The sequence below is a fragment of the Oncorhynchus keta genome, chromosome 17 (assembly GCF_023373465.1).
Source record: "Oncorhynchus keta strain PuntledgeMale-10-30-2019 chromosome 17, Oket_V2, whole genome shotgun sequence".
Lineage (NCBI taxonomy): Eukaryota > Metazoa > Chordata > Actinopteri > Salmoniformes > Salmonidae > Oncorhynchus > Oncorhynchus keta.
Window position 1 is genome coordinate 44,535,227 of NC_068437.1, and position 13,450 is coordinate 44,548,676.

General features: G+C 44.0%; 1 protein-coding gene across 3 annotated transcripts in view; it reads left to right on the forward strand.

Moving 5' to 3' along the window:
* Positions 1-13,010, forward strand: part of LOC118395902 (metallophosphoesterase MPPED2) — a 30,702-nt gene extending 17,692 nt beyond the window's left edge. For 2 of the 3 annotated variants that reach the window (XM_035789974.2, XM_035789975.2), the window contains exons 5-8: positions 7,599-7,676; positions 10,633-10,748; positions 11,484-11,597; positions 11,811-13,010. In XM_035789974.2, the coding sequence (XP_035645867.1) occupies positions 7,599-7,676; positions 10,633-10,748; positions 11,484-11,597; positions 11,811-11,920 (418 nt within the window). In that variant the 3' untranslated portion in view covers positions 11,921-13,010. The remainder of the gene's footprint in view (positions 1-7,598; positions 7,677-10,632; positions 10,749-11,483; positions 11,598-11,810) is intronic. The other variant, XM_035789976.2, reaches the window with a different exon arrangement.
* Positions 13,011-13,450: the final 440 nt, after the last annotated feature.

The following is a 13,450-nucleotide window of genomic DNA, read 5'->3' on the forward strand; positions in this document are numbered from 1 at the left end:
AAGACATTACAAGTGTCATTATGTATATATACAGTGTTGTAACAATGTACAAATAGTTAAAGTACAAAAGGGAAAATAAATAAACATAAATATGGATTGTATTTACACTGGTGTTTGTTCTTCACTGGTTGCCCTTTTCTTGTGGCAACAGGTCACAAATCTTGCTGCTGTGATGGCACAATGTGGAATTTCACCCAGTAGATATGGGAGTTTATCAAAATCGGATTTGTTTTTTACTTCTTTGTGGATCTGTGTAATCTGAGGGAAATATGTGTCTCTAATGTCGTCATACATTTGGTAGGAGGTTAGAAAGTGCAGCTCAGTTCCCACCTCATTTTGTGGGCAGTGTGCACATAGCCTGTCTTCTCTTGAGAGCCAGGTCTGTCTTTGGCGGCCTTTCTCAATAGCAAGGCTGAGTCTGTACATAGTCAAAGCTTTCCTTAAGTTTGGGTCAGTCATTCTGCCACTCTGTACTCTCTTTTTAGGGCCAAATAGCATTCTAGTTTGCTCAGTTCTTTTGTTAATTCTTTCCAATGTGTCAAGTAATGTTTTTTTATGATTTGGTTGGGTCTAATTGTGTTGCTGTCCTTGGGCTCTGTGGGGTCTGTTTGTGAACCAGCTTTCTTAGGGGACTCTTCTCCAGGTTCATCGCTCTGTAGGTGATGGCTTTGTTAAGGAAGGTTTGGGAATCACTTCCTTTTAGGTGGGTGTATAATATAATGTCTCTTTTCTGGATTTGGATAATTATCGGGTGTTGGACTAATTCTACTCTGTACACAGAGCATATTTTTGCAGAATTCTGCATGCAGTCTCAATGTGGTGTTTGTCCCATTTTGTGAAGTATTGGTTGGTGAGCAGACCCCAAACCTCACAACCATAAAGGGCAACGTGTTCTATAACTGATTCAAGTATTTTTATCCAGATCCTAATTAGTATGTTGTATGTTCCTTTTGATGGCATATAATTCCCTTCTTGCTTTGTCTCTCAGATCATTCACAGCTTTTTTTAACCTTTATTTAACTAGGCAAGTCAGTTAAGAACAAATTCTTATTTTCAATGACGGCCTAGGAACAGTGGGTTAACTGCCTTGTTCAGGGGCAGAACGACAGATTTGTGCCTTGTCAGCTGGGGGATTCAAAATTACAACCTTTCGGTTACTAGCCCAATGCTCTAACAACTAGGCTACCCTGCCGCCCATTTGTGGAAGTTACCTGTGGTGCTGATGTTTAGGCCAAGGTATGTATAGTTTTTTTGTGTGCTCTAGGGCAACAGTGTCTAGATGGAATTTGTATTTGTGGTCCTGGCGACTGGACCTTTTTTGGAACACCATTATTTTGGTCTTACTGAGATTTACTGTCAGGGCCCAGGTCTGGCAGAATCTGTGCAGAATATCTAGGTGCTGCTGTAGGCCCTCCTTGGTTGGTGACAGAAACACCAGATCATCAGCAAACAGTAGACATTTGACTTCAGATTCTAGTAGGGTGAGGCCGGGTGCTGCAGACTGTTCTAGTGCCCTCACCAATTCGTTGATATATATGTTGAAGAGGGTGCATCTCTGTCTTACCCCACGGCCCTGTGGGAGGGAATGTGTTTTTTGCCTATTTTAACCGCACACTTGTTGCCTGTGTACATGGATTTTATAATGTCATATGTTTTACCCCCAACACCACTTTCCATCAATTTGTATAGCAGACCCTCATGCCAAATTAAGTCGAAGGCTTTTTTGAAATCAACAAATCATGAGAAGACTTTGCCTTTGTTTTGGTTTGTTTGTTTGTAAATTAGGGTGTGCAGGGTGAATACGTTGTCTGTCGTACAATAATTTGGTAAAAAGCCAATTTGACATTTGCTCAGTACATTGTTTTCACTGAGGAAATGTACAAGTCTACTGTTAATGATAATGCAGAGGATTTTCCCAAGGTTGCTGTTGATGCATATCCCACGGTAGTTATTGGGGTCAAATTGGTCTCCACTTTTGTGGATTGGGGTGATCAGTCAGTCCTTGGTTCCAAATATTGGGGAAGATGCCAGAGCTAAGGATGATGCTATATTTTGTGTATATTTTATCATTTCATTGAGGATACCATCAACACCACAGGCCTTTTTGGGTTGGAGGGTTTTTATTTTGTCCTGTAGTTCATTCAAGGTAATTGGAGAATCCAGTGGGTTCTGATAGTCTTTAATAGTTGATTCTAAAATGTGTATTCGATCATGTATATATTTTTGCCGTTTGTTCTTTATTGGAGAAGTGATTTACCCATACATCTCCATTTTGGATTGATAATTATTTGTGTTGTTGTTTGTTAATGTTTTACAATTTTCCCAGAAGTGGTTAGAGTCTATGGATTCTTCAATTACATTGAGCTGATTTCTGATATGCTGTTCCTTCTTTGTCCGTAATGTATTTCTGTATTGTTTTAGTGATTCACCATAGTGAAGGCGTAGACTCATGTTTTCTGGGTCTCTATGTTTTTGGTTGGATAGGTTTCTCACTTTCTTTGAGGTTTTTGCATTCTTCATCAAACCATTTGTCATTATTTATCGGTTTTTATTTGACATTTTTAGATTTGATAGGGAAGCTGAGAGGTCAAATATACTGTTAAGATTTTCTACTGCCACGTTTACACCTTCACTATCACAGTGGAACGTTTTGTCCAGGAAGTTGTCTAAAATGGATTGAATTTGTTGTTGCTTAATTGTTTTTTGGTAGGTTTCCACACTACAGTCCTTCCATCTATAGCATTTCTTAACATTACTCAGTTCCTTTTTGGATTTTTGTCTATATCACTTTTGTCAGGTAAAAAGCCCACTGCTTACACCAGTTTCCGTGAGCTTGCCCTCCTCAGTCCATGTATGTGTCAGTTGGGGTAAGAGGCCTTGCTATTACCCAACCACATCCAACACCCAGGAGCCAGCCAGAGCTTGTTACCCCAACATCATCATCATCCATACAGCTTATTACAGGACATCACAAGTGCTTTAATGAGCCTCTGTCTAGCACCACAATGTAATGACCTGTGAAATAACCAACCAGAGTGATGCCCTTTACCAATATTAAGTGACTAATTTGACTAACCAGACTCATCCAGAGCTATCTCTGGAGAAAAGACCCTGGATGAGATGAGTGTGAACTGTGTATAGCAGAGATCATCAACTAGATTCAGATGCGGGCCAAGTTTTTTTGTTGAGTGCATGGTCAAGAGGACAGAACATGATTACAAACAATTTGTAGACTGCAAATTGACGGCAAGAAGCCAAATATATATGATGTTTGACGAAAGCAAAATCATTGCAAATCTTGCCTACATTTGTGGGAAAACTTGGGAACATATTTCTTTTCAATTAAAATCACTTGGAGCTAATTTACAGGTCTCCAACAATGAAATAGAAAAAACTCTGGGGCCAAATGAAACCACTGCCCCGCGGGCCGCCAGTTGGGGAACCCTGGTGTATAGCCTACTGATGATCACTGCCAGGCTGGAATGAAGGAAGGAACCCTGGTGTATAGCCTACTGATGATCACTGCCAGGCTGGAATGAAGGAAGGAACCCTGGTGTATAGCCTACTGATGATCACTGCCAGGCTGGAATGAAGGAAGGAACCCTGGTGTATAGCCTACTGATGATCACTGCCAGTCTGGAATGAAGGAAGGAACCCTGGTGTATAGCCTACTGATGATCACTGCCAGGCTGGAGTGAAGGAAGGAACCCTGGTGTATAGCCTACTGATGATCACTGCCAGGCTGGAATGAAGGAAGGAACCCTGGTGTATAGCCTACTGATGATCACTGCCAGGCTGGAATGAAGGAAGGAACCCTGGTGTATAGCCTACTGATGATCACTGCCAGGCTGGAATGAAGGAAGGAACCCTGGTGTATAGCCTACTGATGATCACTGCCAGGCTGGAGTGAAGGAAGGAACCCTGGTGTATAGCCTACTGATGATCACTGCCAGGCTGGAATGAAGGAAGGAACCCTGATAGCCTACTGATGATCACTGCCAGGCTGGAATGAAGGAAGGAACCCTGGTGTATAGCCTACTGATGATCACTGCCAGGTTGGAATGAAGGAAGGAACCCTGGTGTATAGCCTACTGATGATCACTGCCAGGTTGGAATGAAGGAAGGAACCCTGGTGTATAGCCTACTGATGATCACTGCCAGGCTGGAGTGAAGGAAGGAAAACTGATCATGACACTGAGGAGGGTGCTTTTGAATAGCAGCTTCTCGGTAGTGTTGAATGGGTGATTGGACCAGTGCAGTGTCACAACAAGCCTGGCTGAGTACATGGCACGGTGACGTGTAAGGTGACTCGTGTCTGCCAGAAGCTAGGACATCTGTCCAGGCCAGAGCACAGCAGAATGCAGAATTTGCAACATTTGTGACTGAGTACACATGTTTCCTAGGTAGTGTAGCAGCCCATGGCATTACAGATAGACAAGACAGACGGTAATTCCCCAGGCCCTTCTTTTCCCTCTCAGTACTACCTCTGCTGCAGCTGAGTTGTTCAACATTACAGCCAGACATAGCCATATGCCCTTCTCTTGTAGTCTAGTGCTAGTACAACCCCCACATAGTCCTGACTGAGGTGATTCATATTTGAAGATTCCAGTAGCCCTTTTAGATTGGAGAAAGTTGAGGTACACGCAGGGTAGTGCATTAGAGTAGCTGACCTGGCCACTTTCATAAATAACCTGAAGCTAGGGGTGCGGTTCGGTGCACTGTTTTAGAGTTAAAAAGGTCTGGGCACTGTCTGGGCCATGTCTGCATTCTGTATCAGGTTCAGCTGACAGGTCACCAAGCTCAAGTGCTGATACAGCTCAAATCAAACGGATGACTTGCTGGCTTGTTGTGTACATTGGACAGGGTTGCCATATTGAATAAGAGGACCTTGTCAGAGCTTAGCTTGTGTGTGTTGTGTGCACACGTACAGGTGTGTGTGTGTTTGTGTAATGACAGAGAGAGAGGTGATGATCATATAGCAGCAGGTCCAGACAGTGGCTGTTATTTCAGGGCTTTAATGTCTGCTGCCTGCCTGCTACGGGGGTCAGGGTGGGAGTCAGCCAGCAGAAACGTTAGCCTAGCAATGGTGAAAGATTGCACCCCTGTGTATAACCCAACACGCTGCGTGCTAAAGCAGGCACTGGGTTTTATTTACTCTGCTATCAATCACAATCAAGCTGCAACAGGCCTCTTAAATAAGAGGTCATGGCACGCAGATTAGGACCCAGAAATATTTCAGGGTTCGATACTGTGACCAAGGCTGTTTGACTTGGCAGTGCGACACATTTTTTGTTTATCATTGTTTATTCAAACAGTAATGTTTAATTGACCAAAAATGAACCAACTTTCTGAAGAGGAAAAACGGCAGAGGAATACCCGTGTGCGTGTGCAGTGCCCGTGCAATTTGCGTAGCCGTTAGCGATGTTACTGATAGCCTAATCCTATTCGGGTATATGGAAATGCAAGTAGCCTGTGCCTACCTGGGAAAACCATAATTATTTGCATCAATCCAGTGGCCATTTGTAGAGCCCAACTAATATAGGATTTTTAGGTCCGATACTGATTTTAGGGATGCAAACTACACTGATCACCAATATATCTGACGATATGTGACCGACCTCCTTGATTCTGACTTATGTAGCAAATTTTGAGAAACAGACACCTCAAGTCCTCAACTGGCAGCTTCATTAAATAGTACGCGCAATACATCTGTCTCAACATATACAGTGAAGCCAATAAAAAGAAAAGATTAAGATGGGCAAAATAACACACACTGGACAGAGGAACTCTGCCTAGAAGGCCAGCATCCCGGTGTCGCCTCTTCACTGTTGACGTTGAGACTGGTGTTTTGCGGGTACTATTAATTAAGCTGCCAGTTGAGGACTTGTGAGGCGTCTGTTTCTCAAACTAGACACTCTAGTGTACTTGTCCTCTTGCTCAGTTGTGCACCGGGGCCTCTCACTCTTTCTATTCTGGTTAGAGCCAGTTTGAAGGAAGTAGCACACAGATGAGATATTCAGTTTCTTGGCAATTTCTCGCATGGAATAGCCTTCATTTCTCAGAACAAGAATAGTGTTTCACTGTACGTGTTTCAGAAGAAGGTTCTTTGTTTCTGGACATTTTGAGCCTGTAATCAAACCCACAAATGCTGATGCTTCAGTTACTCAACTAGTCTAAAGAAAGCTAGTTGTATTGCTTGTTTAATCAGCACAGCAGATTTCAGCATAACATAATTGCAAAAGTGTTTTCTAATGATCAATTAGCCTTTTAAAAAGATAAACTTGGGTTAGCTAACACAATGTGCCATATGAACACTGGAGTGATGGTTGCTGATAATGGGCCTCTGTATGCCTATGTAGATATTCCATTAAAAATCTGCCGTTTCCAGCTACAATAGTCATTTACAACATTAACAATGTCTACACTGTATTTCTGATCAATTTGATGTTATTTCAATGGACAAAAAAATGTGCTTTTCTTTCAAAAACAAGGACATATCTAAGTGACCTCAAATGTTTGAACGGTAGTGTAAGTAGCAAGCACAGATTGCTTGCTTGCTTGCTAACTACCTTGCTGGCCAGATAGAGCCTTACTTCATTGCTGGTTAGCTAGCCAGCTAACGTTAACCAAGTGAGCATGTGATGACGACAGGGTTGCTTGCTTGGTGATGTGTACTTTTGATTATTTACTTATTCAAATATGCTGTCGCTGGCTGTGGCAAGCTACTCACGTTAAACCACCATGACCACTCTTACTCTCACATCGTGACTTACTGAATGGTGAATGATGTTCAATGAGCAGCTCTTAGAGCTCCCTCTTCAGGCAACCATTGAAAAATTCACACATTTGTTCATTCTGTGTATATAATATCAGCACTTTATTGTTGGAATAAAGACCGATACAAATATTGCTGTGAAGGCTCATTTTTAATATCGGTCAACCGATTTATCGGTCGGGCTCTTGCCATTTGTTTTGAAAACACCACCACAATTGCTCTACAAACATAGGTAGCACTCCATAAACTAAGCTTTCCCTAAAGTAGCCTAAATTGAATTAAATTGCCAAAATGGTATACCCTAATTCACCTACTCCTGTCTATACAGAAGTAAATAATATAATTCATAATAGGTTACAACACCAGAGAGCATGATTTGGTCACAGAGGATCATTAGGTTTAAAAAATAACAATGTTTTAAATCACAATGCCTACAGGCAGAAGGGCCCACAATGTGGGTGGCGCATGCGACAAATACCACATGATTGTTGAGTTGTGACTGTCAGTGAAAAGTAGAGGTCCTTCCGGGCATATCACAATAGTTCATCATAGTTTGGAAAGCAAATGGCTATATCTGTTAAGAGAAGACGAGGAGATGAGGGAAAAAATGATTTCATCAATTTTAGAATAAGGCTGTAACCTACCAAAATGTGGAAAAAGTTAAGGGGTCTGAATACTTTCTGATGGCTCTGTATATGGATCAGACAACGTCGTTTTAATGGATCTGTTTGTCAGTGTCAGCACAGAAGAGTAGGCTACCCTGTAATTGTTGTCATAAAAGTTAGTGTAGAACCCTGGGTTAGATTTTTTTTATCTGCCCCAGTCAGGGCAGACAGTGGAGTCCAGACTTCCGTATCCTGATGGATCATTCCCCTGCAGAAGATCACAGCAGTGACCAGAGGTAGTCAATCAGTTAGCCTAGTGATGACAGCCAGGGTGGGAGAAGACACAGCTTGTGTCTACGTGGTCAAGCTAACCACAATCTCCTACCCACAATATTCTCCCTCCTGCTTCCTCTTATCCTCCACCCTGCTCCCACTTTCCCTGCTCCCTCTTCTCCTACTCCCCCCCCCTCCTGCTCCCTCTTCTCCTACCCCCATCCTGCTCCCTCTTCTCCCCCTCCTGCTCCCTCTTCTCCTACCCCCATCCTGCTCCCTCTTCTCCCCCCCCCATGCTCCTTCTGCTCCTACTCCCCCCATCCTGCTCCCTCTTCTCCTACTCCCCCATCCTGCTCCCTCTTCTCCTACTCCCCCTCCTGCTCCCTCTTCTCCTACTCCCCCCATCCTGCTCCCTCTTCTCCCCCTCCTGCTCCCTCTTCTCCTACTCCCCCCATCCTGCTCCCTCTTCTCCCCCTCCTGCTCCTTCTGCTCCTACTCCCCCCCCCATCCTGCTCCCTCTTCTCCCCCTCCTGCTCCTTCTGCTCCTACTCCCCCCATCCTGCTCCCTCTTCTCCCCCTCCTGCTCCTTCTGTTCCTACTCCCCCCCATCCTGCTCCCTCTTCTCCCCCTCCTGCTCCTTCTGCTCCTACTCCCCCCCATCCTGCTCCCTCTTCTCCTACTCCCCCTCCCTCGCAGCATGGGAAGATAATAGCGCCCTCGGGTCCTGGGGAGCATGCCCCTCCCCCTTTCCTCCCCCCACCACATCCTGGCTATTACTGGCTTCCATATTGAGAAGCACAGCTCATTGTTCATATCTCGTCTATGTCTGCTCTGCTGGGTTGGAGTGCGACAAGAGAGACGCCGGGGAAACGTAGGATTTATCTACCCGCTGGTGTCAGCAGTGGGATCCAGGTCTAACACAGAACAGATCTGCTTTGAATCACAGGGTTGGAGAAGGCAGTGTATCCCAGCCTGGAGGAAAATACACTACATCACCAAAAGCATGTGGACACCACCTGCGAGTCGAACATCTCATTCCAAAATCATGGGCATTGATATGGAATTGGTTTCCCCCCTTTGCTGCTATAACAGCCTCCACTCTTCCGGGAAGGCTTTCCACTAGATGTTGGAACATTGTTGCGGGGACTTGCTTCCATTCAGCCACAAGACCATTAGTGAGGTCGGGCACTGATGTTGGATGATTAGGCCTGGCTCACTGTAGTGTTAAGATTTCCCTTCACTGGAACTAAGGGGTCTTGCACAAACCATGAAAAACAGCCACAGACCATTATTCATCATGATTCATCACTCCAGAGAACGTGTTTCCACTGCTCCAGAGTCCAATGGCGGTGAGCTTTACGCCACTCCAGCCGATACTGGGCATTGCATATGGTGTTCTTAGGATTCTGTGCGGCTGCTCGGCCATGGAAACCCATTTCATGAAACTCACGATGAACAGTTATTGTGATGACGTTGCTTCCAGAGGCAGTTTGGAACTCAGTAGTGAGTGTTGCAACCAAGGACAGGCGGTTTATTTCTGCGCACTTCAGCACTTGGGAATCTCATTCTATGAGTTTGTGTGGCCTACCACTTCGCGGCTCAGCCGTTGTTGCTCCTAGACGTTTCCACTTCACAATAACAGACATTTGATGAGCTGGCTTGGTGAAAGGTGGCATCCTATGGCGGTGCCACTTTGAAAGTCACTGAGCTCTTCTGTAAAGCCATTCTACTGCCAATGTTTGTCTATGGAGATTGCATGGCGGTGTGCTCGATTTTATACACCTGTCAGCAACGGGTGTGGCTGTAATAGCCGAATCCACATATTTGAAAGGGTATCCACATGCTTTTGTGTATATATAGTGTTTAAAGGTGCAGTCAATATGAATGGGCTGTTTGTGAGCTACTCCGTGCATGGCTGTGTCAGACCCTTGCTACTGCACAGTGGGGGCTGTATCAGAAATGCTGATACTGTATGTAACACAAGACCATCAAAATCTTTATGTACATTTGAAATGAACGTGGCAATAGTGGCATGGTACGAGTTCTGTTTTCATCTTGATTAAAGCTATACAATAAGAAATGTGCAAGATGCTAAATCAGACAGTGTGTGAGTCTCAAACTTGGCCCAGAGCCTCACCTGCACTGGAACGGCTCTTGGAGTGAAATACATAGTTGATCTGAAGGGAAGTATCAATCGGCAGTGTTTGTATGTGGTTAATAATGTCCCCCTAGGCAGCAGCAGCCCTGTGTGGAACCCTCCAGAGAGATCTCCCCCATGCATCACGGTGTAGCCTAGACTGTTCAGACAGGTTGATGAATGCACTGCGGGCCATATCAGTCATATAACCGCAACTATCAGCGTTCATTTAGTCCAGACCAAATAGCTTCCACTTCAACCCGTCCCTCCTCCCCCCATCTCCCCAACCTCTTCCAGTTAGCTCTGGCCAGAATTAGCTGTGACCTTGGCCTGACGTGTGCCTTTCTGTCTGCCCATTATGGCCGGGGCAATCTCTTTACCTCCATGTGCCCCGGCTGTCGGTAAATAAAGGCAGTAGTCAGACAGGACAGTGCTACCCATACTGCTGTGTGTCAGGAGGCCAGGGTCCCAGGGGAGACATGAAACTCTTATTAACATGCTTCTTCTCATTGGTGCTGACAGCTTAATCCATTTCCAGTGTTTGGATGACCTCTGTTATGCTGTGGCACGGGCCAGAATGAATGTCCTAGTCGTATGATAACCCTCTATCTCCCTCAATGGCTGGCTGTCTCCCCCCCCCACTCCCCGGGCGCTCTGCCTCCCCGCTCGCGCTTTCCCTCTCTCTCGCTCTCCTTGTCTCCCCCCCTGGGCACTCTGCCTCCCTGCTCGCGCACTCTCCCTCGCTTCCCATACCGCTCTGCCCCCCCCTCTCCCCCCTAGATCTCTCTCTTGTGTGCAGGTGTGTGTGATGTATATTTTTATATAACTGTGTGTTCCTACAGGACACCGTGGTTTAATGGCTGGGGTTTTAACCTTCCCCGCGGCCAGTCTCTATTGGATAAGTGGAATCAGGTTCCAGAGGGCATAGATGTTCTCATGACCCACGGACCTCCCCTCGGTGAGTTGACTTCATAGAACCCCAGAACACCCCATTCTACAGCCTTTCCCAAAGACTTCTAAAACAGCTTGCACTTATGAATGTGCCAGTATAGTTACTGTCACTCATTAATTGAACTACTGGAAGAAATGGAAGCAGATATAGGGTGACATTTTTCTTATGTTAAAATGAGAAACAAGCTACAAAGACTGTGCTATGACGAGTTTGGTATTTTTCGTCTGTTTAAAATGGTGTGTAGGTGTAGCTGAAGAATGAGAGTGTAACATCAGGTCCAACTGAACAGGTTTTCTTTGTGACCTTCAACAAATTCTAATTCATTTACAGCGCTGAGATCGCCTATATGATCCATTCAAACATTCACAGCACATATAACGGTAATACCGCATCATTGTTTGTAGTGTAATTCGGGTTCTCCAGCACGCCTTCATTACAATAAATCATTGAGATTAGTTATTCAAATATTCCATCCATTTACTCTCGCAGAGAGTTTCACTTCCTGATAAAGTGCTTGAGGATAATGGCAAACTTCACAGATTGTGTCTAAAACTTTGCGTTTATCTGTGCATTTATACAAAAACGTTAAGATATGGAAACTGTCACCCTTAGTTTGTCTGACCTGTCTCACTATGTTATGATTGAAGACGATAATGTTCAATTTATTTCCGTTATGTTCATTTGTCTTTTGCAAAGGTTAATCAAGTGTGTTAATCAGTCTATTGTTGTGGTTTGGGACAGGTTTCCGGGACTGGGTTCCCAAGGAGCTGCAGAGAGTGGGCTGTGTGGAGCTGCTGAACACAGTACAGCAGAGGGTCCAACCCAAGCTCCACGCCTTTGGGGGCATCCATGAGGGTGAGTGTTCTGTGCTCTGACCTCCATGGTCCTGGTTCTATAAAGGACTGAACATACATGTTAGGAAGTCGTCAGATTTCAGGCAAAACGCTTCTTAACATGGATACTGTTCTAAAGAATGGCAGTTAATCCTGAATCAGTTGGGGATATCCTGTGCCTGTTATTGTCTCTGTTTTGACTCTGGTGTCTAATGTCTTTGTCCTCTGTCTGCAGGGTACGGCATTATGACGGATGGATGCACAACTTTCATCAACTCCTCCACCTGTACAGCCAGTTTCCAGCCCACAAACCCCCCCATCGTATTTGACCTGCCCAACGCATAGAGCATCGTAGAAAATAAACCAGCATTTTTTTAAATTCAGTTGTACGAAATGCTAATCTTCAAGATATTTGTCTTTTGTAAACTGCTTGTAAAAATGCATGAAAATCAGATTCTGGTAATGAAATGATCTTTGTAAAATATTCCATATTTTCCATTTGCTTGCATTTGCTGAAGTGGCTGGTTTTCTGTATTGTGGTTCTCTTTGTTTCCTCTATGAAGATGGATAAGCGCCTTGCCTCACAGGCAAGTACACTGCCTGACCGTAACAGGACTCTTTACATAAGCAATACTTGACCTCATGATGATGATTGAACATGCATTTGGCATTGTAACTTAAGTTATTTGGTCTCTGTTAAAGGCCTGTGTATTGTTAAAAATTAAGCCTTTGAAATGAAATTGTATGTTGACATTTGTATGAAATTGGTCCAATTATTCTATACCCAGCATAGATGAATCTCTTGCGCTCTCACACTTGTGTACGAGCTTTATGTGTACTGGTGCATCATCTCCCTTGATCTGTGGCGCAACGTTTTGGAACGTTCAGAGAGAAATATGCTATGTGGACCTATCTGCAACGTTCGATCACATTTGGCTACTGAACTTGGCCGTGTTTTTCTCTAGTCAAGCTCATTGATTGACTGGCCAGTCTTGTGGTACCGTTTGACATCAAACCGTTCATTCCCATCTTATGAATAATCAGCTGTAAAGAAAACTTTCACTTGATGTTAATTGGAAACAGATGCTGCATATTCTCAAATGACCCCATCTTCCATGGAGTACCTGTGAGCCGGTGCTTGTGTGAGTTTTCAACATGCGCAAATCAGGCATTTTCATCTCACTTTAAGATTTGTATCGATATTCAACAGCTGTAAAATATTTGGGATGCCCTCTAAAGTACAATTGTTTTGTTTTTTTCTCTGATTTTTGCACTGTGTGAAAATGCTATCTTGCTAGCACAAAACAAGTTGCCAACGGTAGTCTTCTGTCATTGTAAATGCCTGTTTAGTTTCCTGGTTTATGAACCTTTTTTAAATTGATGAATTTAGTTGCCTTTATATGCAAATAAAATTGCAAGATTTTTACCTGTTGAATAGCTATAAATTGTTTTGTATTTTACCTTAGTGAATTCTTCATATCATCAATAATTCTTATTTGCCAAATTATTTCTAAAACCTATTGCTCTTTACCACGTGTCTGGGAAATGTCTGATTATCATTATGGCAAATAGTCCCTAATACTGTACACCAGGGGTGTCAAACTCATTCCACAGAGAGCCTAGTGTCTGCAGGCTGGTTTTGAGTTGAGCCCTAGACAACGAGGTGTTGGGAGTTTCTTACTAATTAGTGATCATAATTCAGCGATCAAGTACAAGGGAGGAGCAAAAAACCTGCAGACACTCTGCTCTCCGTGGAATGAGTTTGACACGTGTCCTGTACATTGTCCTCACGTTGTATACTGTAGAAGTGGTCAAGCACACTAAGGAAAGTACAGTACATAATAATAATATAATCCCTTGGATAGAGGTGAAGGT